General features: G+C 47.8%; 1 protein-coding gene across 1 annotated transcript; it reads right to left on the bottom strand.

The window, feature by feature from the left end:
- Positions 1 to 499: 499 nt before the first annotated feature.
- Gdf6 (growth differentiation factor 6) lies at positions 500 to 17,293 on the bottom strand. Its single transcript, XM_075968034.1, has 2 exons — positions 16,805 to 17,293; positions 500 to 3,482 (listed from the first exon to the last, which is right to left on the bottom strand). Exons 1-2 carry the CDS (start codon positions 17,211 to 17,213, stop codon positions 2,533 to 2,535), a joined length of 1,359 nt encoding a protein of 452 aa, XP_075824149.1. The 5' UTR covers positions 17,214 to 17,293; the 3' UTR covers positions 500 to 2,532.
- Positions 17,294 to 27,654: the final 10,361 nt, after the last annotated feature.

Below are 27,654 nucleotides of genomic sequence, written 5' to 3' on the forward strand. Positions count from 1 at the left end.
TTCTGAGTGATTGGGGTTAACACAGGTTCAACAGCCCTGTGTCTGACTTATGGTGAATTCTCAGACTTGAACTTGTCCACGAGTTCCCCAATGAGCAGCAAACACCAAACAGAAAAACACATTGTCTGTACTGCCTGTGATAATAGTCGATGTGGGCTGTAATCTGTAATTAAAGGAACTGAGCAGAGCGTCTAACTGCAGAGCACAGGCTCAGCCTGCAGGAGGTCCTGGGCTTGATCCGGAGACTGTGTGATGGGGCTCTGGTTTATCAACGGTGTTAACAGCGTGCCAGGGTTTGACCTTAATTTTATGAATAAAAAACCGATTTCAACAGTTATTGAACAGTTTTGAAGAAAAATAATGCTCATACCATTGGCCTTTAAAACAATAGTGTCTTACAATTGTCTGGTGTGAGAACAAAACACTGGGGACAATAATAGCCTTTAGATAATGATTTCTATAGATCCACACAAACCAGGCTCAGTTATTAAGGGGAAAATGAGTTTAATAAGATGGTATTAACCAGATTCTGCATCATCTAAGGAAGTATTTCATAAAAATGTTTTGGATATCAATCGACCTCTGGCAACGTTAGTGTTGTCAAATTTTGTATTATAGTGAGGTAGACAGTTCCAAAAGAAAAGCTCTCCATTAGACAGATTTAAATTTTTATAATAATATTTAAGAAAACGATAACATTATGAAAGAATGAAATATCTGATTAATGCTTAACTTTGTACAACTCGAATATAAACTTTAAAAATATTAGAACTTATAACATTTGAGTGCATATAACGTTTTGTACATTAAGATGATTGCATGGCTTCTCTTGGCATCTGCAGTCATCTTAAATAAACAAATATATACAGCCTCAACAGAACAACAGTGCATCCAAAGCAAATGTGCATTTAAGTCAGTTCTCCTGGACAAGTCTTGTCTCTTCTCTCTCCATTATATTACCACGTATTAGCATTTCCACCCTTTCCTTGACAGTCTGCAGATCTCTGACCCAGACAAGCAACAGATTCAGATAGGGAGAGAACAAACCAGTCGGGGTACCCCAAAGCCTTCGGCAAATTTTAACACACCTTTCTCCATTTAAATTATCCCACAAACAAGGCTGAGGCCACCTACTTCTCAAAGGGAGACCTGGGTAATGTTTAAAAAATAATCCTGGTCCAGACTGAGGGAAGGAAGGAGGTCTTGACTACCTGGGAGCAGGTATCTCCTGCTTCCTTCTGGTTTCTTTCCTTGAGGCCTGTACCCCAGTTTCCACCCCAAGCTCAGTGTAACCCTTGACTCTTCACAGTATCTCATTACTATGAAAAAAAAAACCACCTAACTGGTAATTACAATCTAAAACAATTCTCTAGGGGGAGCCCTGGGCTATTGCTGCCTGGTAATCTCTCAGGAATGTCAGAAAGAGGGGAGGGGTCTTAATTTTTAGAAACTTCAGAGGCAGAGGCTCCTGGCCCTTTCATCCTTCCCCTGCTTGGGGCCTGGTCCTTTATCTCCATCCTCCTGCAGGGCCATCATCTCCCCTCCTGATGGAGTCCACTTCTTAGGTCTTTCCTCCTCTTTCCTTCTTACCTTAATTACAGAGTTCCCACCCCTCGCCATTAAAAAAAAAAAAATGTCTCCCTTAGAAGGAGGTGCTGGAATTTTGACAAATTCTGTTTAAAGAAAATCAATGAGAAACAGACATGACGAAGATCTTTTGGGGTGGGCTCCTTGGAGCCTTGGGTACTGCACCTCCCTGTCACCGGGTCAGAGCTGGGCCTTGTGGTTTCTCATTATCCTTCACGGGGTTCCACAGGGACTAATTCCTGTCATTCCATCCATACCAACTCCTTTCCCCACCAGCAATGGTAAAGGCATCCGGAGACCTGAGTCCACAGCAGTGGCAGCTCCCAGTTCCCTGTGCTGGCTGAGGCCAGGACAAAGCTGATAAATTCATGGAAGAGCGGGCGGCAGCTTGGGCCCAGGTCTCTCAGGCTTCTCAAAGAGCAAGATCCCTCCCTACTCCCTATTCCTTTAACCAACTCTCCTAATACTTCCTGTGCAGAAGTCAAGGGCGTCAGCTATGACGTAGCTGGAAAGACCCAAAGACCCCACTTTCTCTCACAGGAAGAGGCAACAAGTCCGAGATGCGGAGAAAAGCGATTGGTTCTTCCTCTCGTGCCCCCACCCCCATCTACGGAATATCTGGGAACAGATACCCATCTCTCCTCCACCTTCCATCTCCTATCAAAATCAAGGAGACACAACAAAACCCAAAGCCATAGTAAAAAAAGAAAAGGAAAAGAAAACAATCCTTGTCTAGTCTTTCCAGGGTGGCCAGGCAAAGTGTAAAAACCCTTAGCTGCTTCTGGGTTGGCGAGTGGAAGATTCTGGGAGGGCTGGGCTGCCTCCTCTCCCACTGCTCCTACTTCCAAGATGTCCCCAACTTGTGGCCTCTTCAGGCCAGCTCCAGCTCCGCCTCGCAGCAGTCACGCCTCCCTCCACGGTCCCTGTCTCGGGCGGACCACACCGCTACCTGCAGCCGCAGGACTCCACCACCATGTCCTCGTACTGCTTGTAGACCACATTATTGCCTGCGTCGATGTACAGGATGCTAATGGGAGTCAATTTGGTAGGAACGCAGCAGCTGGGCGGGGTGGAGCCCGGGTCCATGGAGTTCATCAGCGTCTGGATGATGGCGTGGTTGGTAGGCTCCAGATGCGAACGCAGCGGGAAGTCGCACACGCCCTCGCAGTGATAGGCCTCGTACTCTAGGGGCGCGATAATCCAGTCGTCCCAGCCTAATTCCTTGAAATTCACGTGCAGGGGCTTTCTGCTGCAGCGCAGCCTGGACTTCTTGCCGTGTCGCTTGCCGTGGCGGCTGGCGAAAGCGGTGCGTCGCCGCCGGCGGCCGGGCGAGGGCAGCCAAGGCCCGGCGTCTGGGGCACCCGACGGCGCTGGCCATGACCCCTCGGTTCCCGCCGCCTCGGCAGAGCCCAGCTGCTCGCGCATCTCGGCGAACAGGTTCTTGCGCTGAGATCTGGTGAACACTACGAGCAGGGCGCGCTCTTGGGGCGGCCGCATCCTCCGTCCGAAGCCCAGACTCCGCAGGTCCGGAGGCGGTGGCTGCTGGGGACCACTCGCTCGTGCCTCGGTATCCCCAGCGTCCAGCTCGCCCCAGGCTGCCCGCAACTCCAAGCACAGCTGCTTCCATGGCTGAGGGCGCAGGCCCTGCCACACGTCGAAGACTTCCCAGCCGGTCTGAGTTGGTTCCTGAAGATCCAGGGTCCTGGCGTCCAACAGCAGAGGGGACAGACAGGGAAAGAGCTGCACGTGCAGCGGTTGGGCTGGTGGCCCCGAGGGCGCTGGGGGCGCCTGGCGATAAAGCCTCAGCTCTGCGCCCACCAGCTCTTCTTTGTCTGAGAGCGTGGATACATCAAACAAATACTTCTGTCTCCGGAGAGGAGTGTGCGAGAGATCGTCTGCGAGATAAAAAAAAAAAAAAATACAGTCAGTTTCACTTACCAGGAGATCAGCCCCGGTGCTCTTCGGCAGTCCCCAAGAGGAAGAGGGGAGGAGGGGGCAGGCAGCTAGGGAGTCCAGTTCGGCTGCCCAACCACCTCCAGACTCACTGTCTGGATCATACATTGCTTGGGGAGGAACCAGACCCAGACTGGACCCCCACCTCAGCTCAGCTGCTGCCTGGGACAGAAGTCTGTACTCCCCATCAAGGCAGCTTCCCTGGGCTCCCCCTTAATGGGCTGTGTAACCAATAATATGTCCTTGTGGTGGCAAGTCTGGGCTGTCCTCCCCCAGCCCTACTCTGCATGGACTCCAATCATTGACGCTCAGGTATTACCTCTTCCAGTGGGCTACCCCAGACCACTCTGACCCAAAGCAGCCTTCCTTCCTGGGCCACTGTGGCAGGGCCTTGGCTTATCATCTTTCTGGCACTTGAAATCACTTACAATTATCCCCTCTATGCTTGTCACAGGGTCTGTCTTTCCCAACCGCCAGACACCCTTCATCAGTCCACAGAAACGAAGACGGTAGCAAGTCCTTCCATACCACAGACCCAGAGCCCCAGGTGCTGGACTTAGAGTACACACAGGTCAATAGGTGCAAAAGTTGTAAAGCATACGGAGAAACCCTGTCTCGAAAATTAAAAAAAAAAGTTGTAAAGCAGTGGTTTTCAATTTGCCTCTCAGGTGTCGGTGTCTGCTTATCAAATTGAATCAGTATCTAAGAACAGGACCCAAGCATGAAGCTTTTGTGTGCTTAGTTGTGAAACTGTTTCCTTTAGATTCACAAGTGATTTACAGGCACAGTCATTCTACAAACCCGCTAGGCCATGGTCGGATTCCTACCCTCCAGGCAGTGTTGCTGGGGCATTTAGACCAGGCAGGATGCAGACAGAAGGAAGAATTCCTGCGTCACTTCTTCCTTTCTTTTCCAATCTTTTTCTTCCTTTCTTCCAACAGATGAAAGCGTGATACAGCTTTTGGACGTGGGGACGGAATGATACACAGACTAGCACGCCAGACTTATATCCCTGGAGATCTTTGGTACATGGGAAATAGGCATTCCTGGAAAGAGCAGGCCTCAGCCAGGGATACCTAGTCCAGGCCACAGCAGGCCCCACCCCTTTCCCCACCATCCAATCAGTCCCAGGCCACAGCAGGCCCCACCCCTTTCCCCACCATCCAATCCATATTCTGTTTTGCAACGAATCCCAAAGATTCATTCCTTGGTTACAAGTGAGAGAAAGACATTTGTGACACATACAGACAGGCGGACTTTAAATTCCAAGGCAAATTCTTTCGAAGGAAGGGAAAATTAGATTCCTTTCTTGACACATCTGTGCATGCAGCCAACATCACTTCAATGTGCAAGGCAGAAAGCTAAGCAGATCCTCCTGGGCCGCTTTCCCATAGAATGTTTACAGCCCAGCAAATCCAAGAATCCCCAAAGCCCCCTGCTCTCCCCAGAAGCTAGTTAAGTTTGCATCCGTTTCAATAGAAAAAGTATGACCCAGTCCAGCCCAGCCCTGACTGCCTGTCCAGATGTAACCTGGGGACACATAACCCAAGGATGCTGGCTCTGGAACCTGAGCCACACCCAGCCGCCACTCTGGGCTAACTGCTGGCTGCCTGCCTCTGAGGCACCAGCCTCCACCTGAGAGAGAGAGAGCTGTGAGAAGGGTTACAGAGGAGGAAAGGGGGAAAGCTGCTGAAGTTGATTTATGGAAGCCAAGACCGCCAAGCCAACCAGCGGGGAATCAACACACGTTCTTTTTCTTCCTAGAAAGCTGTGTCCTACAATGGTGCTTAGCCACTACCCAGATTTCTGTACTTGTCACTCTGGGCTTCACTCCCCTGCTCTTTCTGGAATGAGAAAGACACACTGCAGACACACGCTGCTCCAGCTACACACTGTGAGGGCTAACACTGTTCAGACCTTGCTTCCCATGCACAAATTGATAGGGTAAGTAAATACTGTTCCCATTTCTATGGTGGAAAAAAAATAAGACTTGGGGGGATAGATTTTCTAAATTAAGTAATGAAGTAGGGGGCAACACTTAGATCTACTGAATTCCAAAGCTTGAGCGTTTGGCCGTGAGTCCCATTGGTACTGTGTGCCAAATACAGAATTCTAGAAGCAACTAAGAGTGGTTAGGGGCTAAAGGGAAGGGGTTACAGATCAAACTGTTTGTAGAGCTTGCTGGAAATAAATCCTGACCTCCCTTGGGAAATCATTTCCGTTTGTGTTTTCAGAGTTTGATACACGTGGTCGCTGGCTAGAGAACACAGGCAGGCACAGAGAATAGTGACCTTTTCTTTCTCTCTCCTGCAACATGGAGAGGACAGCCTTCTTTTGTTACCATTTTATTGTTCCTAAGGATTAGCTAATAAATGGTTAGTCTGCACAACTGAGCCAAAACAGAGACCTGAAAAATCTTTAGATTCTTCAGCCTTGTCTGGTGACCTGCTTTACTAAACTATCCTATAAAGTCTATTCTAGGACTCAGGAAGGAACACAAAGGTTACCTTCAGACTCTGTCTGTTCCCCTTTCTTCTTGTACTAGTCTACCTCTGATGTGGGAGGTCCTTCCATCTATGTGCTGCTTTTATTAGTTAATGAATAAAGAAAGTGCCTTGGCCTGTGATAGGGCAGAGTAGAGCTAGGCAGGACTATACTGAATGCTGGGAGCAAGAAGGCAGAGTGAGGAGAAGCCATGTAGCCCTGCTGGAGACAGACGCCAGAACTTACCCGATAAGCCACAGCCTCATGGCGATACACAGGTTAATGGAGGTGGGTTAATTTAAGATATGAGTTATCCAGAAATACGCTTAAGCTATTTGCCAAGCAGTATTGCAAATAATATGGTTTCTGTGTGATTATTTTGGGGCTGAGCAGATGAGAACAAACAAGTAGCCTCTTACTACATACCTCATGATTGGAGGGGTGCTACCTGAACACTTAAAGTCACCCCAGTTCACAGGTCACAGCATCCCAGGTGTGATCCTCTCTTGGGAATACAGGCTGGTAAAGAAGCTGCCTGGGCCATCAAACTGAGTAAAGGCTAGAATTATGTGACTCAGGAACACACACAAACACACACACACACACACACACACACACACACACACACACACACACCAACCTAACATTAAGAATATCTCACAGGAACTTGTTTGGGAGAAACACCATCTGAGGCTGCATAGCCTTGAGGCTGCCTTTCTGGAGCATCCTGATGATGCTGATTCTGTTGGTGCAGGGACTCACATTCTGAGAACCACAGACATAGGTGGGGATTGGATTTCCCATCATGTGGGGAAAAGAATCACTGCAGTAGAGACAGAGAAAAGCACACAGCTGCAGGCCAGGATCCAAGACACTGCCACTAGACCACGTCACCATCTCTGGGGGCTCCTCTGTCTGTATAACCACTCTCATATTTTTGATAGTTCTATCCACTTTCTCCAGAGTCTGGCTCCTAAGCAGAGGACCCAAGAAGGGAGCTGCTCTCTAGAGATCCCCTCCAGACCACATTCGCCTCACATCTGAACCTGCTTTGGAGCCCTATGCAGAAAAGACACAGCCAAGAAGGAACATCCCGTAGGTCTGCAATGTAGAACCTACCATGCACAGTTACTCCTCAAACACTTGACCAGCTGGCCTGGCAACCCAAAGCCTGGCCCAGCTGCTATGGATCACCTGTGGCCAGGAAGCTGGCCCTTTGCACTGCCTTGCACACCCCTCATCTAGTAAACCCCATATAAATATGGGTGATGTCATCAGATAATCCCATTCCTTGCATAAATGTGCACTGTTGGTTTCTAAGTCTATGGCACTTTCTCTCATAAAAAGAATTCTCTGCTTTAGTCTCTAAATTGGAAAATGGTCAGTAATTCACCGCAAGAAACTTATGTGGGATTCCCCTCTGTATGCTGTGAATACCACTGGTTAATGAATAAAGAAACTGTCTTGAGCCCGTGATAGGGTAGAACGGAGTTGGGTGGGGAAGACTAAGCTGAATGCTGGGGGAAAAGGGTGGAGTCATGGAAAAGCCATGGAGCTGCTGCTGGAGACAGATGTGCTGAAACTTTGCTGGTGGGCCAAAACCTCATGGTGATGCACAGATTAATATAAATGGGTTAAATTAATGTGTAAGAGTTAGCCAAAAAGAAACTAGAGCTAGTGGGCCAAGCAGTGATTTAAATAATACAGTCTCTGTGTAATTATTTCAGTTCTGGGTGGCCATGATGAAAAAGTGGCCCCCTCCTTACAACAAGAAGCTTCCATTTTCAGCAAACTAATTTGCAACAATTCAGCTCTCACTTCAGCCAACTCTGTGTTCTAGAATATCAAATGCATAAAGCTTTCTAGATACAATGCAGAGATTGTTGCTGTTGGTCCTTTCATTTTTCTCCAGAAGATGAGTAGAAAAGAGGAGGAAAAGGAGGAGGAAGAAGAGTCAGATGTATCTGAAGGAAATCCTTCACAAGTAGCAAATTGGCAAAAATACAATAAAACAGGCAAAGCTCATCCTGGCACTTCCCATGTGGGGTGTCTGTGACAAGGTATCCGCTGTAGTCCAGTCTAGAGTAGAATTCCCCTCCGTAGTAATGTGGTTATATTATCAAGAGCTCTTAGTACAGAAGTTTTAAAAATTAAAATAGAAGGAAGATGTTAATCAAAAATATGTTTCAGTCAGAATCAATATAAGAAGACAAGGCTTTTAATTTTTTTAAAAAAGGCAGGATGGGGAGCAATTATGGGACCAGACTTTCTTAGGCAAGTGCACAAGGCTAAGGTAGGCAAAGGAAATGGATGAAAGACTCCAAAGACAGATGCTTAAATGGAGAGGAAAAGATGGAGCAGCCTGAGCTTAGATTACCAGGCAGCACACTCAATCAGTACCCACAGCCGTTTCTCCGTAAGGGGCTGCCTCCCAGTCAACCCTCATAACATTGCTAAGACACTGAAACTTGTAGAGAGGAAGGGATCAGAACTATGTCTTCCCAAGACATCGCTGGTACCTCAGACAGCTTAAGTCCCTCTTGAGAACTGAAGTTGGATTTGTTCCTGCCAGTGACCAGAGCCATGAGTGAAAGTGTGATTCTAAAAGGACCCGTAGGCCCTCGCACACTGGCTTCTCATCTTCTAAATGAACCAGCACTTTGGATGGATGCTGGTCAGGCTCAGCAACCTCCTCCATCTGCCTGACCGTGTCTTCTGTGTCTTTGAGAGGCACAGAACCTGTAGCTAGTCTACAGCTCAGAAGATTCGTACTCTGTGGCCTTTCCCAATCACACATCCTAAGTAGGATTAGGTCCTGGAGTGCACAGATAATCAATCGCCCATCTTTGCAAAGAATATTCCAGAACTCTTCCAGACTAAGCCTCCTCCTCGGCCCCCAGCTTATTGCAGACCCGGAAGCAGTTTTGATTGCTAACTGGGCATTGCTTTTGTGCAGGGCTTGTGGCACTGAGAACTTTGATGACCTCTCAGACCCCTTCACAAGTATTTGCTCTGCTCCATTTTATATTCATTTGCAAGGATAAAGTTCAGAACACCAAGACTTAGTTTAACATCTTGCAGCTTGTAACAGATCACACTAGTTCCAAGAGAAACCTCCAGTTCTTAGGACACACTCCTCTACATGGCTGCAGAGGAAGGAGAGAGAAGGAAAAGCCTGCCACCATTTATTTTTGGTCCTCAGTGTGATCCATACTTGACTAGGCTACAATTTCCCCCAGGATGCATTGTGCTTTTCTCTATAAGATGGGAAACATCCAAGCTCAGTTTTCATGGCTGTGATGGAGTCACTTCTGAGGGGTATCAGATCCAGCACCAACCTGAAGTGTCAGAATCTGTCAAACTAGATTCTTCCAGGTGGAGTCAAGAAGTCCCTTCCTGCGGTGTGTGAAGGCCTGTGTGGGTGATCTAAGCTGGGTCTAGATACAGTTACCCCCTGAGCAGTTGTGATCCCATCCTTGCAAACCCTGGCCCTTTGCTAAACAATCTCATTAAGAAAATGTTTTGGGGGCTCAGCAGTTAAGAGCACTGGCTGCTCTTCCAGTGGTCCTGAGTTCAATTCCTAACAACCACATGATGGCTCACAACCATCTATAAAGGAATCTGAATCCCTCTTCTTGCAAGTGTAGCCTTGCGATGCCTGCTCTTTCCTCTCTTTGGTACACGTTGTGAAGTCTATTCTGTCCCAGAACAGTCATGGGTGGTAAGATAAGGATACTGCCAATGTGTACCTGAAAACAAACAGACAAACAAAATGACTCCCATGTTGAGGGAAGGAGGCATAGACATGAACGCCTGGGTTGCAGCCCTGATGGTGGTATGCCGACTCTGTGAATCACTAGACTGTATCAGTATGTACATACCGTTCACACTCTAACTGGCCCAACTTCTAGAGTTCAACTTGCCTGTGTTTCAATTTTTTTCCCCCTTCCAATCCCCAGAATGATCTGGGACCCATTCCTGAAGTCTCTTTTTGTATAGTGGATTTATGGTTTTTTTTTTCTCACATGTACCTGGGTCAGGTAGGCTCCTTGGCTAATGGTCTGGTCACCTGCCTGGATCCTATAGAGAATGTCCAATGCTGGTACCAAGATCTGTTTCAGTAGGAAACTGTGAACCTCAGAAGGGGAGCCTTCTCTTACCTGACTGAAACTGAGCCGTTGATCCTCAGCCCAGACTTACAATGTGCTAACTCCAAACTCAGTCTTGTTCATTTCTGGGCAGCGAAGGACAAGAACCAGCCCCGTTCTGAGCACTGAGTATAGGCAATCAAAGCTTGGTTTTGTCTTGACAGATGAAACATACACTTGGGAGATGAGTGGCTAAAATCTCTTCTGGTCACAGACTTGACTAACCAAGATCAAGGACACTTACCCTGGCCTTTGTCTTTCACTTGCGTCTTGCTCTGGGCTCCCAACCACAGCAGCTCAGATCTTAATTTAAGCACACACAGCAGATCAAAACCAACCTAATGGGTTTTCAGACAACCCTCCCAGCCCCTACTCCTCCTCTGTGAGCTGTAGGGGCAACCCATGCCTCAGAGACCCAAGATGCAACTCCTTTCTGAGGACCAGAACAAAGTTGGCTTGTTGGAGGAGGCTTTTCCCACATGTGAAGGAGTGAACCCGCAAAACGCCCTCTAGAAATGACACCACATCTCCTGGTAAGAGGGAGTAATGAGGGTTTGCAGGAGTCGTAAACTCCTGGTAGAATCTGGAACTGAAAATATGTCCTAGAATTGTGGGCTTCTGCTCAAAAGAAGAAAGATAAGTGGATGTTCTATGCAGTTTTTCTTCCCAACTAACCCTGTAGTTGCAGGTTAATGCCAAGGTTCAAAGAGGTCTAGGATGGTGCGCAGACTTTCAGGTTCTAATTCCCAGTTCCTAAGCCTCCTGTGTAAGAGATGCCTCCATAATATTCTTCGAAGTGCTGGGCAGCAGATGTTCAGTCTCTGGATTGCAACAAGTCGCTAATTTTGCTCTACCTTTCAACAATGTAGCAAAATGAGATTCTTGGTGTCAGCTGCCCGCCACAGCAGGGCTTCTTTTTTCCTTTTGTTTTCTTTTCCAGGTTTCCTCCACACCGAGCTTTCAAGCTCCAGTCTACTGGGAAGCGGACAGCAACTGGACCACCTAGCTCCCTTAGAGGCAAACCATGAACACAGCTTCTTCTTGCCATGTTCAGTCTCCTGTCCCTATCCTCATTCTCAGCGGGCACCAACTGGTGCTGCTGGCCCGCCTTTCTCTGCTCTGGTACTGCCCACTGGAGTCCTTCCCCCGCCCCAGATGCCAGCCTCTAACTGTACCGCCCAAAGCTTCTCCCCACCAGGCAGCATCCAATCGCCTTTTAAACTCCCGCCCTCCCTTTCCCGAAAGTCAAACTGACTCTCCACCCTGAGCAATACCAATGGACCCATCTGGACAACTGGGAGCTATTCTAGTAATCAGAAGACAGTGTTTAAACCCAAACTGATCTTTAAAAACGTACAGAATTTAGACGGGGAGTGTCAAAGGGTCTCTGCGGTGGGTCCTCACTTCTGCTTTTCATACCAAAAGATCTCCGACTCCATTTTCTTCAGTGATCCCACAAAATGAGAGCTGGTGCCAAGTTATTCAATAGCAAAGGGGCCAGCAAACTAATACCTTTTATCATACTTGAAAGCGCCCAGGAGTGGTTGGATTGCCCAAGGTCATTTGGTGCATGTGGCAGTCTGTCAGGAAGCAAAACTTCCTGTATCTGCCAAATTTCCTTCATGCCCCCCCCCACCGCAACACTCATCCCTTAGAAGGCCTACTATGGAAGAGGTGTACTATCACCCCAGAACTCCTGGTGGCAGAAACGGATGGCACTAAGCTTCCTTTCAATGCAAGAACCCGGCATTCCCGGCTCCCAGAGGATCCAGGGACAGGTGTTCTGGGCAGAAAGGATGGCTTTCGGATTCTGATCCATTTAGGAAAGGAGCAATCCACAAAACCTACAGGGTCCATGGCTCGGAGGAATTTTTTTTTTTTTTTACTTAACGTGCGGAAAGGAAGGAGGCTTCTGAGCACGTTTTTCTTCCCCTCCCCCACCAGCCATTTTACCCTGGGCAAAAGCTCCAAAGCCTCAAGGCTCCAGAAAGGAGAGTTACCTTTGATGCCTTCAGGAAAGCCTTTCGTGCCAAAAATCCTCCTGCAACCTGCACACTAGCCACACAGATGCTAGGCCCTTTTAGCATCGTGTGTTTTCATCTTGGTGGCCCCTAAGTATCCAAAGACAGTAATGGTGCTGAGCACAAGCCTATGGCTTGGTTTGTGACCTTAAATGTACCTGAATCATTACAACCTAAAGAGGAAGACAAACTTTGGAGTTTAAGACTCCCTTGTCTTTCCCAGGGCTTTCCCAGGGCCTCTGGGTTAACCCTGTTAGGGAAGATCCTTCAGCATGAACCACAAAGCCAGCCCTGTGCCTGGTCCTCTGCTGGCACCCCTCAAACTCACACACTTACATGCTTAGCAAACTCTCTCCAAGGCTGTTCTCTCTTTCCGGGGAAATAAAGCCTAGATTGGAACCTTCTGCCCAGCTTCCTCACTTGGCCGTCTGGTATGAATTAGTGTTTTTATAAGGGACTCAAACAAATCGAATACAAGGTCACCAAATAATTAACAGTTGCGAATTCCCTCCTTCCCCATTAAAATACTTCCCTGCTTATATTTCATTTTCCGTTTGCCAACGACAACAGGGTCCAGGCAAAAGTGCTAGCGCTGCTGTGTTGATTACTGAGCGCAGAAACCCACAGTTCTGCAAGGGTTCTGCATCAACACAATGTAGCAGGCAAACAGCAGGAAGCAACGAAGCTCTAGCATGCCCCTCTCTCTCTGAAGTCTGTCTGTGCCTAGCACACCCCTGCTTCCTTGTAATCTTTGAACTGAAGATAACCACATAAACTAGTAAGCAACCCGAAGCAGCCGCTCCTGGACTCACCTATAAAGGTATCCAGCCCCTAAAGACCCTTCCATCTCCTCTTGGGTGTTACCTGCTCTTTGCTGTCTTCTTTCTGTGAGCAGGCTTGGAACAACAGCACGCACACCACTACCAACTGTTCTCAATTCACAGTCTCTGGGAAACCTAGCTTATAGACACATTCCTAGACTCACTTTGTTCCTTTTCCTCATCTTTGAATCCTTGAGGTTTTTTTTTTCTTTTCTAAGGTGGCACTTACCAAGCAATTGCATGGAAGGCTCTCTCTCCACAGTCTCCACCTTCTCTCCTCAGTTCTAATTGTCTGCCTTGATCAAACCCCAGGCCCCTGGGATTGCTGATCTTTGTGGTTTCATGAAGCCTAACCTGGTCCATCCTGACCCCTGTGGTCTCAGCTCCCCACCAACACACAGATGCACCTCTCTTCTCTACTTCTCTAAAATAAACTTTGAGGTACTACTGTAGTTTGCGCTTCTACTCAATAAATACAAGAGAAAGCCAGGCACAATACATATTCAGACCCCTGCCTCGAACGTTCCCTGAGAACTCCTCATTGGACCTTTAAGTACTACGGAAGAACATTAAGCCGGAAAGAAAATCCCGCTTTTATTTGTCTTTTACTACTGGATCTCATCACAGTTCCGTGTCCTTACCCTATCCATATAGTGTCCTGCGTTAGCATTCAGCGCCTACACTCTGACCCCAGTCTCACGTCTAATCAGTTGTGTGACCGTGAGCAACTCCATTTCTCTAGTTCACCTCCAAAGCAATGCAGAAACGGTAGCCGAGAATTAAATGAGTTCTTTCATGTTATAGCTTTTGACATAGGACTTAGCCCACACTGAAAGGTCAACCTATCTTGGCTACTGTCATTACTGTTATTTACCATTCCTGGGCGTTTTCAAAGCTTTCAATAAGGCCGCCTTGGGATTAATGGAACAGGGGGGAGCACTGGGACAGTAGAGGAGGCCCCTGTGTTTCTGTGGAACCATCGCTCTCTTTGCTCACTTGGCGCGGGGCTTGTTACTGCCCTCCCAAACTCAAACACCAGCTTCAGGTTTAACTTTTAAGTTCTCCGGTAACGAGACCTTTAACCGATTCTGTACGAGTCTCTCGGAGCTTATGAGCCCACTTCGAGGCTCCTCCCCTGGAGGGACCCTGGCTCCTCGGATCCCAGCCTACTACTCTGTAGCGATTTAAACCTCCTCTAGGCAAGGCGCCAAGTTAGCACGACCAGCTCCTCTCCTGGCTGGCCCTTTTCTTCTTGCCTACCCACTTGGGGGTTAGGGGGAGGGGATGCCGAAGAGTTTGGCACGTTAAGAACCCCAGCGCGTGAGGAGCGGAAGCCCTCACCAGAAGCCCGGGATGCGCGGTTAGTGGGTCCCTTCCATCACGGGAGACTAGACACCGTTTGATGTGTTATGACATGAACCCTCAATTAGATCGCTGAGTTGAAACACTCCAATCAGGGGCCCAAGGCTAAGCAAGCCCCGGAAGGTCCAACCCGAGGTCACCGCCGGTGACACATCAAATCAAAATCAGTGAGAGGGAAAGTGAGGTTTTCCCTTTATCAAGCTGGGGCTGCAGCCAGCAATCCAACCCCTCCTCCGCGCACCCCTCCAGTCCCTCTCTGCCGGTCCCCCAGCTCCTTTACACCCGCGCGGCGGTTTGCCACAGGCAGCACAGCCTTCCAAGTGTCCTCGCAGTCCTCACACAGTTTCCTTCAAACTCAGAGGATGAGGAGGAGAGAAAGCCTTCACAGCTACCCTCTCGGTGGGTCTTGGTGCACCTAACTAGGGACCTCTGAAAGCCCTGTGCATGCATTCTGAGGTTAAACCTACAATCCTGCTGACCTCGCGGCGTCGGTGGCCAGGGAACAGTGTTCCTTTACTCCCTATTGCCCATTTGGTGCTGGAGGAGCCTGGGGGCTCCCAGGACGGTGCCAGGGTGTGTGGGTACCTGGGGGCAAGCAAGGGCTGAAGAGTGCTCGAATCCTGCAGGTCTAAGGGCCCCAGAGACAGCAGTTCCTGCTTTCCGAAATTCCAAGGTCCTCTATAGATACCTGGGAACAGCCTCCAGTGTCCCTTGGTCTTGTGCCAACTTTCAGGAACTAGTGAACCAATAAGAGTGCCTGCCTGGGGTAGGAGAGAAGACCTTGTCATTTCCCAGGAAAAGAAGAAAGTACCCAGTCGCCTGCTAGCCTAGGCCTCTAGGATTTCTTCCCTTAGAACAGTATTCTGGGACCTTCCATCGCCTCTCCTCTTAGAAACACTAGGAGGTTTACTGAGACGTTGCTGGGGGAGAAATTGCGCTCCAGCAGAGGTAGGAAGGCATTGGCACTGAGCTGGATAATCCAGGTACAAGACCTTGTAGCAGCAACACGAAGAAGCCACGTGTTTTCGTAAAGGTGACTTTATTATCCCTAAAATCGTCATAAAATACTGCGGCGTTAATGTGCCGTCGGGTCCTTTCAGCAGCTCATAACCCGCTGACCTCGGATTGCAGCTGCAAACCTAGAATTTTGGCTGAGAAGGAAAGCAGCTTCCAGGGACGGCTGGTGACTGGAGACTGAGTCAGGCTTGGGGCAGGTGGGCGAGGGGGACATTAGCCCACTCTGGAAAGGTTCGAGAATGTGAAGATCATGAAGGCGGATAGATGTAGCTGAGTAGTTCCCTCTGCCCAATTCTGGGGCTCTTGGGATTCTGGATACTTTCACTGAACCTTAGCCTGCGGGTTTAGGAACAGGCGAAGCTGAGCCTGGGGGTATGACAAGCAAGAACTGCCTAAATCTCTTAGCGCCTCTTACCTTCTTGGTACCTTCCCCTCTGTCCACCCCTCCCTTCCTGCTTTTTCTGAATTACGTTTTCCTCTCTAGAAGCCGGTGGAACTTTCCCCAATATCTGAGGTTTAATCAGAAGACATTGGCCATGTTGTGGATCAGTGAGGAGAGAGCAAGAGGGGGAAGTTCGGAAGCCTATAGACCGGTGCATCCAGTCTGGCGCAGGGGATGAGGGTTGGGTCCCCAGACGCTTAGAGAGAAGAGCAGAGTGAAGTCTGTCTGAGAAAGGTGGATCTGCGCACTCCTGTAGTACCCTAAGCCCCAAGAACCCCACACTTTCAGCGGTCCCTGGTTGTGCCAGTCTGGTGGACTGCGGCTTGAGAATGATCAGGTGTGCGATACTACAGGAAGAAGAAAAAGAAAAAAAAATGACAAAAAAAAATGGTGCCAGAAGGGACTAGATGCCTATGGGACTGATGTCCCTCACAACCGGCACAGGGCTCCAGAAGAACTCACAGGATTGCTGGATTAAGGCACTGCCTGTCACTGGTCCTAGACTCCTCCGCTCCCTGGACCCTATGGCGCTTTTCCTTGGGAGACAGGAGGCTCCACGGTTTCTAACGCCCTCACAGATGCCCTAGGGCCAGCATCCCTCATGGGCTTTTAACACTCGGTCCCTCAGTCCTTTCTCTGACCCTTCTCCATCTCCCATCATTTGCCCACCAGTTCCCTCCCTCTACCCTTCCTCCTCTAGCTACCAGACCAGCAACCACCACGCTGCTTTCGGCAACAGACGAGAAAACACGGAAGGAAAAAGAGAAAAGTGAGAGCGTAAGGGGAGGACTGCAGACTGGAGCAAATCTGCAGCTGCACTCGGAATTTTGGGCTTGCGAAAATAAAAAAAGGGGAGGTGTCCAAAATGGGTTGGGAATTCACAAAAGCAGCCTCTTGCCAGACCCCGGGCAGCGCTCTGGCTGAGGAGCTCCAGCGGGAGAGGAGTCCGGCGCTTTCTTTGCCACTTACCCAGTCCTCTGTCTACAAAGCTAGTGATCGTATTAGCTGACTTGGAAGACTGGAAAAAACTGGCATTGATGCCCAACTTCTCGGCAATGGAGTAAGTCCTGTAGATTGACAGCATGTACTCGTGGGGCACCACGCGCGGGACCCTGCCCGTAGGCTCCTGCCCCTGAGACTGTGCAGGCGGCCGCAGCCGGAGTTCGCTCTGCCTCGGCTGGTGCTCCTGGGGCATCTGTCCCTCCGCACTCTCTTGTGGTGTCCTCGGCATCTTCCCTTCTTTGCGGCTCCTCACGTCCTTGGTGGAGTCCAGTTCGGTGGAGGAGAACGAGGAGATGGAAGCCTGTTGGAAACCCGGCAAATCCCAGAAGAAGCTGATGAGGAAGATCGCCAAGATCAGGACCCTAGGAGAGTCCATGGTGAACCAGTGACTGAGTTTCCCGGAGAGCCAGCGGCGACAGCGGCAGCGGCGGCGGAGGAGGCGGCGCCGGGCGCGAAAGGCACAGAGCAGCTGGACAGCGGCGGGGGCCGCGTTCCTCCTGCAGACTCCGAGTGCGGGGAGCCGGGCAGCAGCTACACAAACCCAGGCCCTGCCACGCCCCCTCCCGCCCCTCGCCGGGAGGGGGGAAGAGAGGAGGGAGAGCAGCACTGCGGGGAGGGGGAGGGCGGCGGGTAGTGCGGGCAGGAGGTGTGGAGTAGGGGGCGGTGGTGGGCTGGGGTGACGGCGTGGCGCAGCGCCCCCGCGGAAGGGGTGCGAGCTGCTCTCAGCGAGCGCCCGGCGGAATCGGGAGCGCTGGCAGGGCGAGCGGGACCGAGCACAGCTGTCCCTCGGCTGGAGAGCCAGAGCCCGCACGCAACACCAGGGGCCGTCTGGCAAGGGCGGAGAAGCCCACCCTCCGCAACACTGCCCCGCCGCACGCCATTCCCGCCAGCTGCCTGTACTTTCCTGGGAGTCACCGGCCCGGGGATCTGGGAACACGGGAAGCTGCAGTGGCGGTGGCCAGAGCTGGCTCGGAGCTGATGCTTCTGCTGCTGGCTGCGCGCTGGCTCGCAGTAGTGGTACCTTCTCCGCTCCGCTTCAACTTCAACCCCCAAGTTGGCGTTAGCACAGCCAAGGGCTCAACCTTGAGCCCGCGAGGGCAGGCGCAGGGGCCAGTCCTTCACAGCCCCATTCTCTCAATAGGATGCTGCCTTCCACAATGCCCCGCGTCTATTCCCCACCTTCGAGGTCAGGCAAAGGCCACCAATCTTCAGAGTTTGGAGCAGTGCTCAGAGATGCTCGCTCCCCTGCAGGCCCCTGCCTCTTCTCTTGCAGACCCCAACGTCTGGTGCAGCTGCTTCTTTTCTCTTTCCTGTGATCCCCGGCTTCTCGGGCCCCTTGGGGGCTTGCTTCCCTCTTCTTCTGCACCCGTACTTCCCCCCTTCCATTTTCCTGCTGTTTTCAGGACTTCCTTCTTTCTCAAGTTCCTTCTCATTCCTATTAGATACATCTTCGCCCCCGCCCCTCACAACGTCGCTGGCCTGCCTGTGTTTCTTCTTGTGGCCTCCCAAGTCTCTGTTTCCCACCCTCTCTTCCCCCACCAGACCCCTCCCTTCGCAACCCCAATCTGTTTCTTTTCAGTCCAGCCTCACCCCATCACGAGTTTCCTTTATCTGTCCCCAGATTCCCAGTGTCTTCCCCGCCCACCGCCCCGCCGGTTCCCTGAGCCTGGACGCTGCTACACTTGGCAGCTCAGGGCTGCTTCTCTCACACAGCACTCTGGACAGAAGTTTTCCTTAGTCCCCATGGGGTGCTCAAGCACCAGCCTTAACCGTCCCGCTGCAATCATCCCACTTTCAGGGATTTAAAAATGAGGGAAAAAAAAGACTCAAAGATAAGTGACTTTTCCAAGGCCATTCAGCCAAGGATAGACCCAGGGAAGACTTTGCCACTTTGTGTCCTGGTTTGATCTGAGGTGGCAGTTTCTCTGTGTGTTCTCGGCCCCGTCCTGCCACCTTGCCTTCCCCTATCTCCTTCTTTGGGACCCTAAAAGCCTGAAAGCATGCTGACTTGAGGGGGGGCAGTTCTGCTTTCCCCTCACTTTATTCTGACTTCCTTAAGGTCAAAGGCATGCCTCTCACTCTGGACACCTGCCCCCACGCCTCAATATGGCAAAATGTCCACAAGGAACCTTTGCGCCAGGTATGGTTCCATGATGTTTGCAGACAGTTTTCGCTTCATCTTCATAACAAGCCTGAGATAGAGGCTGTGTTGTCTCTATTTTACAGGCAGGGAAACTGAGGCCCAAGATCACACTGCTCCAGAGTCTTTACGGGTCATTGCTAGACTTTTGAGAAAGGCTGCTTTCCTCTTGCTCGCCAACCCATTGTATGTTGGCTAGGGTTAGTCAGTTCATGCCTGTCTGTCTTGGATGTGAAGGTGCTTACTTTAGCCCCATCCTTCCTCTTTCTGAGATTCAGATGATTTATTATCATTTACCAGCTTAAGGGCATGAAAGGAGTGGAACAGAAATTTTAAACAATATTAGGCAGATATTTAGCCACTTTCAAAATGATCTGGCTGCTCATGCGCCTTCATTTTTGGTGCACACACCCTTGTCAGTGCACTGTTATCCAGAGAGGGTATCCTTGGCACTTAACATCAATACCAAACGCATCTCCTTCCTTCCTCTTCCCCTCTCTGCAGTCCTCATCTTTCCTTCCGTCCAGCTGCACCCCCTGGGTGCTTATGCTGCCTGTTGGTCAGCATTGTCCCTTGCTCCTGCACCCTGACCATGAAGTGACATCCAGGAGAGTGGATGGCATCCTCCTGTGGTTTGTCTGCATCCCTTCCCTCTGGGAAATGACCATTTGTGTTTTATGGTGTCACTCTTTTTATTTCTAGTACTGCAGGGTCTGCGAATGACAAGCCATGAGATGCTTCTTGTTTAGTAACCATGTTTCTTGCTTGTGAAGGTTGCCTGCGTCTCCACTCATTTTGCCCACAGCACAGCCACTGCGAGTAACCAGCAAACAGGACGCAAGGTAATGCAAGACAGAAATCCCATTGCCTGTGGCTTACAACCTTTCAAATGACTAGACAGTCCATGTGGAAAGGCAAAAGACAGGGACCACAAAGGACGTGGGTGGGCTCCTGTCTGCAGAATTACCCCAGGGCGGATGCTACTCTCTTTCATTGTTACCAGCCTTGGATCTGTGTGAAGAAAGTTTTGCCAAAAAGGCCGTAGTGCTCATTTCACAGGTGAGACAAATCAACACCAAGGGCTGGAGATCACAGGCAAGTCAGAAATAGAACCAGGAGCCAAGCCATTCAGACTCCTAAGCCAACATTTCCTATAGTTAAAACCTCTTACGTTTAGCATACTTTAAACAGAAATTCACCTGGTGTTAACAAGGCTTCAGTAAGGTCATTGCTCCAGTCCCCCTCCCTGGTGTGCGTGCATGTGTGTGTGTGCGTGTATGTGTTGTGATAGCAACACTGTGGGGAAAAAAAAAATGTTGCCAGCTTTGCCTTTAGGTTTCCACATTATACACTGAGCCTTTAAAATACTGCTGTGGAATTTTGAGTTTCCAGCCTAGTCTTAGATTCTCTGGTCACTTCTTCGGCACTTCCCTCTGGGAGGAACATTTTGAAACAGTGAGGATTTTTTGACCTGCATGGACCAAGAGAGACATCTACGGTGTCTCCTGCCCTCCTGTGGTCGCTTGGAGAATTGCTACTCACAGACAAAACTGCTTGATAAGGACTACTGACCCCAATTAATATCTTTTAAAGACATTGTTTAAAGGATTGGGAGATCACACTTAAAATGTACATAGAATTTGACAACATTAATAGATTATATAGATATAATGTATATACACAGAAATACAGTATCAAAATCAGATGAAATTGTCACATTTCTCCCCATCTTAAATTTGTGCTCTTCCAGTTCTTAAATGATTTTTTTCATATTGGACCAGGGAGAAAATTTTCTCTTAAGTGAAAAAAGGAGCCTTTTCCCAGGGGGGATGGCGAGGGTGATAAAAGCTTCTAATCCCAGCACTCAAGGAGGCAGAGGCAGGGGCTTCTCTGAGAATTTGAGGCCAGCCCAGTCTATGTAGCAAGTTCCAAGCCAGCCAGGACTACATGATGAGACCCTGACCCAAAACAAACCAAAACACCCTTCCCTTTAATTATTTAATATTTTGAAGTATTATTTGAAAGGAATTTGTTTTTAAAAAGCACCTGACCTATTAGTATGGTAGTGTAAGTCCTACCCTGTAGAAAGGAACCCTCTTCTTATGAGGGTCAGGAAGGACCTCCATGACTGTGTGAATGGACTCTCTTCCTTGAGGCACCGCCCTTGTAAAGACAGGATTAAAATATAAACACTCTCTGGAAGGATCTGAACTCATGTTTTACTATCACATACTTCTGGCAACCTAGCAAGAGTTAGTATCCTGTAAATGACCCTAAAGAAATGAGATTTAATATGGGTAAGTCTGGATTGCAAGGAGGTAATTACTCAGATGGCCATAGACGGCAGTGGATTTAAAACTGGATGTCTTTGTGTTTCCGGAGCTCCCGCACTGGGGTTAATAGGCATTCCCGGTACTCCGCGTTCTCTTTAGTGTGAACATTTCTGCCTTACTCTGTTTGACATTCTCATAAAATCCCACCTTAGACAAGGTCTCTTTAAAAAGTAGAAAGTAGCCAGGTGGAGGTGGTACACGCCTTTATTCCCTGCACTCGGGAGGCAGAGTCAGGGGCATCCCTTTGAGTTCAAGGCCAACTTGGTCTACAGAATGAGATCCAGGACAAGCTCCAAAGCTACAACAAAACCCTGTCTCGAACCCCCCACCCAAAAAAAAAAAAAAACCAAAAAGTAAAAAAGAGTTGAGAAATGACTCCGCAATTAAGAGCACTTCCTGAGGCTGGGTGGTGGTGGTGCACCCCTTTACTCCCAGCACTTGAGAGGCAGAGGCAGGTGAATCTTTGTGTGTTCAAAGCCAGCCTGGTCTACTTAGGTGGATCTCTGTGTGTTCAAGGCCAACCGGATAACTCACAATGACCTGTGACTGCAGTTCCAGACGATCTGATGCCCTCTGACCTCCTCAGTTGAGCTCCTGCATATGGAGTGCTCATAAACTCACATAGGTCTATACATACATATTAAAACTCTTTGAGAAAGAATTTAAGTGCAGACAAATGAGGGCGGGGAAATGGCTCAGTCTGTAAAATGCTTGCCAGACAAACATAAGGACCTGAGTTTGATCCCCTTGTAAAAACAATGGCACCAAAGCTCTAGATTCAGTGACATTGTCTCAAGATGGGGAATGGTGGAGGACTCCACATAAGTGAGCGCAGGGAAGTGTGAGGACCTCTGCTCCACAAGTGCACACGCGCGTGAATGCTCTCCCACGCACATACACAAAGGAATAGGGCAGAAAGCGATTGAGGTGGATACCTGATCTGTGCAAGCACATGCTCTACACAAGAACATAAACACACCAAACTACTTAACTAAAAAATAGTAAGAAAAATAGAAGCTATCGGTGCTGAGTGAGGCCAGCATTCCCTGGGGCAGGTCAGAGATGAAGAACAGTGAGTTCTGAGCAGCTGGAGGGAAGCTCCGGCCTGTGTTCACCTTAGGGAAGATGGAAAGAGAGAGGGGAAAAATAAATCATAAAACATCTCAACTTAAACTGGAAGGCATGAGTCTTATTGATTCCCTTGCTTTACACAATTTAAGCAATTTTATTATTCCATTTCTTTATTAAAATCCAGGCTTCTTTCTCACAGGCTAATAAATACAATGTGATTTCCTTCCTTCCTTCCCTCCTTCCTTCCTTCCTTCTTTCCTTCCCTCCCTCCCTCCCCCCCTCCCCCCTCCCTCCCTCCATCTCCCTCCCTCTCCCTCTCCCTCTCCCTCTCCCTCTCCCTCTCCCTCTCCCTCTCCCTCTCCCTCTCCCTCTCTCTCTCCCTCTCCCTCTCTCTCTCCCTCTTTTTAGACAGAATCTAGCTATGTAGCCCAGGTCGACCTCAAACTCATGGTAACTCTTATGCCAAGTGCCCAGCTTTAGTGCGTTTCTTTAGTTTGTACGTTTGACAGTTTCTTTGACAGTATGAGTTAGAGAATTTAAATGACATGGACTGGGTTTACAGAGCCTTGGTCTCCTACTTTGCTGGCTCCTTGGTTAATAAGAAATCGGAACTCTCGGTGAGTAGCACCTGGCAGATGGCAGCAGCCTGAGATGGGCGGGAAATTGGAGCGCTGCATCTGGATACTGCAAAAAAAAGACGACGTCTCTATGGAGGAGTCAGGCCAAGCTGCCCCTGCACTCTGTTGGTCTGTTGCAGGTCACGTGACAGTCAAGCCAGCAGTAGCTTGCCCTTCCCAGCAGTTCTCAACAGAACTGACATGGAAGCACCAGCCTTGCCAACAGCCTCCTTAAAGGTCTGCTCAGTCAGAAACCCACGCTGAGACCCAACAATCTTCATTTTAACAGGACCGGATGATGGCATAGCAGAGGGGGGGGCGATGATTCTGACGCATGCTCAGACTGACCTACACCAGTAAAAGTGACCTGAGGAGAATTTCAAGAAATGTTTGGTTGCTAAGGAAGAGCTCTAAAGAAAAAGGATAGTCGAAAATCTTATTTCCAGATAATGATTCTCGTTCCTAAGGAGCAAATAATTTTTATTCCCCCATGTGAACCAGGTGGATTTAATTGTCTGCACACATTCCAAGCTATAAATGGTTAACTCTGAGAACAGCTGTGGTCAGGTCTGCTTTGACCCTGAAGAGGGAGGGGGGGGGGGCACATTAGGATGAAGCTGACTACAGGTGTCTCCTATGCTCTGTGATGGAAATGGAGCGACTCAAAGATTGAGCTCAGCCACTCCTTGGCTATTGAAACTCAAAACGTTCCCACTTTACTATGGTAGTCCAAAAAATAAAGTTTAAACAATTCCTAACAAGCTTTGTCAACCCTGATGGAGGAGAAAAAAACGTATGTCCTCAGTCCTCAGATTTTACATGAGATCAAAATACATCAGGAGCACATACAGGGATGTCATAATGAAACCGCTCAGTGCAATCCATACATAAAATCAAAGATTAGATTGAGCAATGAGCGTGAATACACGCCGATGCGAGCACAGTAATAATAGTTAGGTAGCCAAGTATTTTGATCTTTTTTAATACCTAATCGTTCTCTGTTAACTTTAGCCACCCTTGGTCTTTATACCTTTGCTCTGAAATTACATCTAAAATTCTTATCATTGATCTAGTTTTCCTTTTCCTCTTAAAATGTGGCTTTTGGTAACTAACTTCTGTAAAAGGCTAAATTTGTTTGATACAGGGAGTTTTACTGTATTTCCCTGTGAATTTGTGGCAACACTCTCTTTCTGTAATGATTCAACATGTTTTATGTCTGTCCAAATATTCTAGATTAAAACCACATTGCCGCTGGCTAATAGGTATGGGGATACTTGAGTGGGGTGGATGGAGCCACCTTCTCAAATGAGCATGTGGGTTCTTACGAAAGTCAAAGTGACTAAGTTCTAGGAATGGTTTGATTCTTGCCAAATCTTGCATCGAAAAATTACAAATACATAGGAAGTTGTCTTTCCTGTTTAGGATCATATTTGGTCTGAGAAATTACTACCAACTTTGTAAACATTAAAATAGAAGCAATAAAGATGTGAAATTCCACACAGGGGATCTACAATGTTTGGATAATTACAAGCACATGGCTACTTTACATGCGATTGCTGTTAAAACGTCTATTTACTAGGGCTCTGGGAAAACAGACCTTCTCCGGTTAAGGTTTATTTACTTGGCTGAGAATTCGACATTGACTATCAGTTCCTCACAACTATTTTTGTTTCAGAACTCTGAACAGATTTAGCTGAATGAGCACAGCCCATGTCGTTTATGCTGTCTTGTCTTTTAACACACTGGGCTTTAATGGGGTGGGGAGGACCCACGGAGCAACTCACTCTTGAAAGTGTGAAATGCTTCCTCTAACAACAACAACAACAACAACATCCAACCAAACAAACTAAAAAGCATATATTTCATGCTGCTATTTAGACCAGAATCCTGCACTGACAAATTTCAATATACCCTATTTATCACAAATGGTTGATGTCGCATTTTAAATGTATCCACTTTTCTGTTTGTTTTGGTTTAGCTTTTTAGACCATCTCTCTGTGAAGCCCTCCCTGGTCTGAAACTCAGTATGTAAACCAGGCTGGCCTCAAACTCTATTCTATTGCTTCTGCCTCCCAAGTCCTGGGATTAAAGCTCTGCACCAAAGGCCCGCCCACCTGCCCTTTAAATAGTACTTCAATGTATCTGTTCCCAGAGTCATTAAATGTAAACTCAGAAGTGTCGCAGATTCATTAACAATAAGATAAGCACTTTAATTCTGAAAAAATGGATGAAATTTTATATGAAATGAATAAAACACATGATTTAGGCATTTGAAAAATAAGTGCAAGCCTTACCTCGACTCAAAAACCCTTCTACTCACGACTTTGCTTCTCAGATGCTAAGATTATGAAATATCACAGTTAAAAACTGTAATAAATTGGTCTTGAAAACAAAGTACAGAGATGGGAAGAAGGCTACTGGCTGCCAGCAGCTGCAGGAGGGAGAACATGGAATTAGTGTTTAATGGGCACAAAACTCCAATTTGGGAAGATGAAAAAGTTCGGGAAGTGGGTGGTGGTGGTGTCTGACGTTACAACATCCTCCATGATGCATGACTGGGCACTTTAAAATGCTTGTGACGGCCAAATTGAAATTATATCTAACCTTAGGGAGAGAGAGCGAGAGAGACAGAGAGAGAGAGACAGAGACACAGAGAGAGAGAGAGATCACATTCTAGCTGGGAAGTAGGGACATACACATCATCTTGGCACTGGGAAACTGAGGCAGGCATTTTCTAGTCAAGGCAAGAAGGCTAGCTTGGGCTTCATAGTGAGTCACCATCTCTAATAAACAGAAAGTATGAAGGTTTAATAGAACCCAGCTCAAGAAACACCAACTTGCCAAAGAACAAACATGACTTAGGAAAAGGGATCCAAAGCTGATTGCTTTTCTAGTTTCAACTCTGTTGTGAATTTTTCAATTTTGGTGGTGGATAAGTGTATCTAAGTATATTTGATAGAAAAAGGGTAAAATCTAATGTGAAATGCCATGGCTTCCATCTTGAATGACGATGCTAACCATATGTTAGCATAGTTTAATTTAACCGTAGTCTTTGAAGATGGTCAGTTTTAGTATGTGATGTGTAAAAGGAGACTATGCTTTAATTTCCCAGCTTACCAGACACACATAATCACACAAAAACTTTATTAATTGCAACGTTTGGCCAATGGCTCAGATGTATTTCTAGCTATCTCTTACATCTTAAATTAACCCATTCCTATTAATCTAAGTATCACCACGAGGCTGTGGCCTATCAGCAAGGTTCCTGCATCTTTCTCCTTTGGCAGCTACATGGCATCTGCCTGACTGTGCCCTCTTTCTCCTTGCATTCAGTTTGGTTTTCCTGCCTAGCTCCAATCTGCACTGCCATAGGCCAAAGCACCTTCTTGATTAATCAATGGTAACAAAGCATTCACAGCACACAAAGGGGAATCCCACATCGATGATGTTTTTCATTTGCATAATTAATTTAACAATAAAATTTAAAATAAACTAAAACAAAATAAACAGAAATGTCCACTTGTTAAGATAATGTGCTGAAAAGTCAGAAGTGTTTGATTTCTTGGTTGACCATTTGGGCTCTATCCTCACAACAGATCATTAATACCCGTGGCTTTCTACCTAGCTACACAAATGTCAAGAGAAACTTTCATTAACCCTATTGAGGTTAAAACCCGACCCTTCTTCACCCCTCCAACTACATGAATGTGAAGCATCCTCAACTCTGATTTTGATTTTTCTTTTAGATAAGACTATTTCAGTAAAGATTAAAATTCACTGAATGACTTTCTTTTTAGTGGAAGATCAATGTGTAGAGGAAGTTTCTAGTCCCTGTGTGAAAAGCTGATCCTATTGGTTCTGGGCAGAGTGGGTCCTGATCAGTGTTTAGCAGGGCTCAAAGGAAGAACAAAATCCTCACCAGTAAAAATGTACCCTCCTTGTTGTCCTCTCTGACATTATCGTTTATGTTTCTTCTCTTAGCTCTCAATTCATACTCAATACCTACACAAGAGAGAATTCATTTCAGAAGCATATGTATTTGTGTGTATGTGGTACATGTTTGTGTCCTGGTGGGTGTACATGTTCATGTGTAAACACGCATGTGGTTGCTAAAGGTCACTCCCCAGGGTATCATTTCTCAAGAGCTAACCACCTTGTTTGGGCTTGGATCTCTCACTGAGACCTGGAACTTAATAGTTAGGCTAGGCCGACTGGCTAGAAAGTCTCTGGAACCTGCCTGCCTGCCTCCTCCATGTTAGGATTACAGGCACCCAGAAAAGCACGCAGTTTTTTTTTTGTTTTTTTTTATTTTTTAATTTATTTATTTATTAAAGATTTCTGTCTCTTCCCCGCCACCGCCTCCCATTTCCCTCCCCCTCCCCCAATTAAGTTTTATGTGGATGCTGGGGACTAAAATCAGGACCTTACTATCACTTGCAAGCAATTTACTGACTGAGCCATCTATCCTACCCAAGCAGGTATATTTTAATTTCTCCTATATAGCCCAAAGTCTTGGGCTCCAAGTGATAAATTCTTGATTGGTACCGACCTAGCCATGTTGCAAGCTGCATGTGTTACCTCAGCTTTAGTCTTTGCATTGGGATCCTGCCATGTTCCCCATATAAATGCTACAGTCAAGGCTAGTTAGGGTTGACC

Source organism: Microtus pennsylvanicus, chromosome 3, assembly GCF_037038515.1.
Source record: "Microtus pennsylvanicus isolate mMicPen1 chromosome 3, mMicPen1.hap1, whole genome shotgun sequence".
Lineage (NCBI taxonomy): Eukaryota > Metazoa > Chordata > Mammalia > Rodentia > Cricetidae > Microtus > Microtus pennsylvanicus.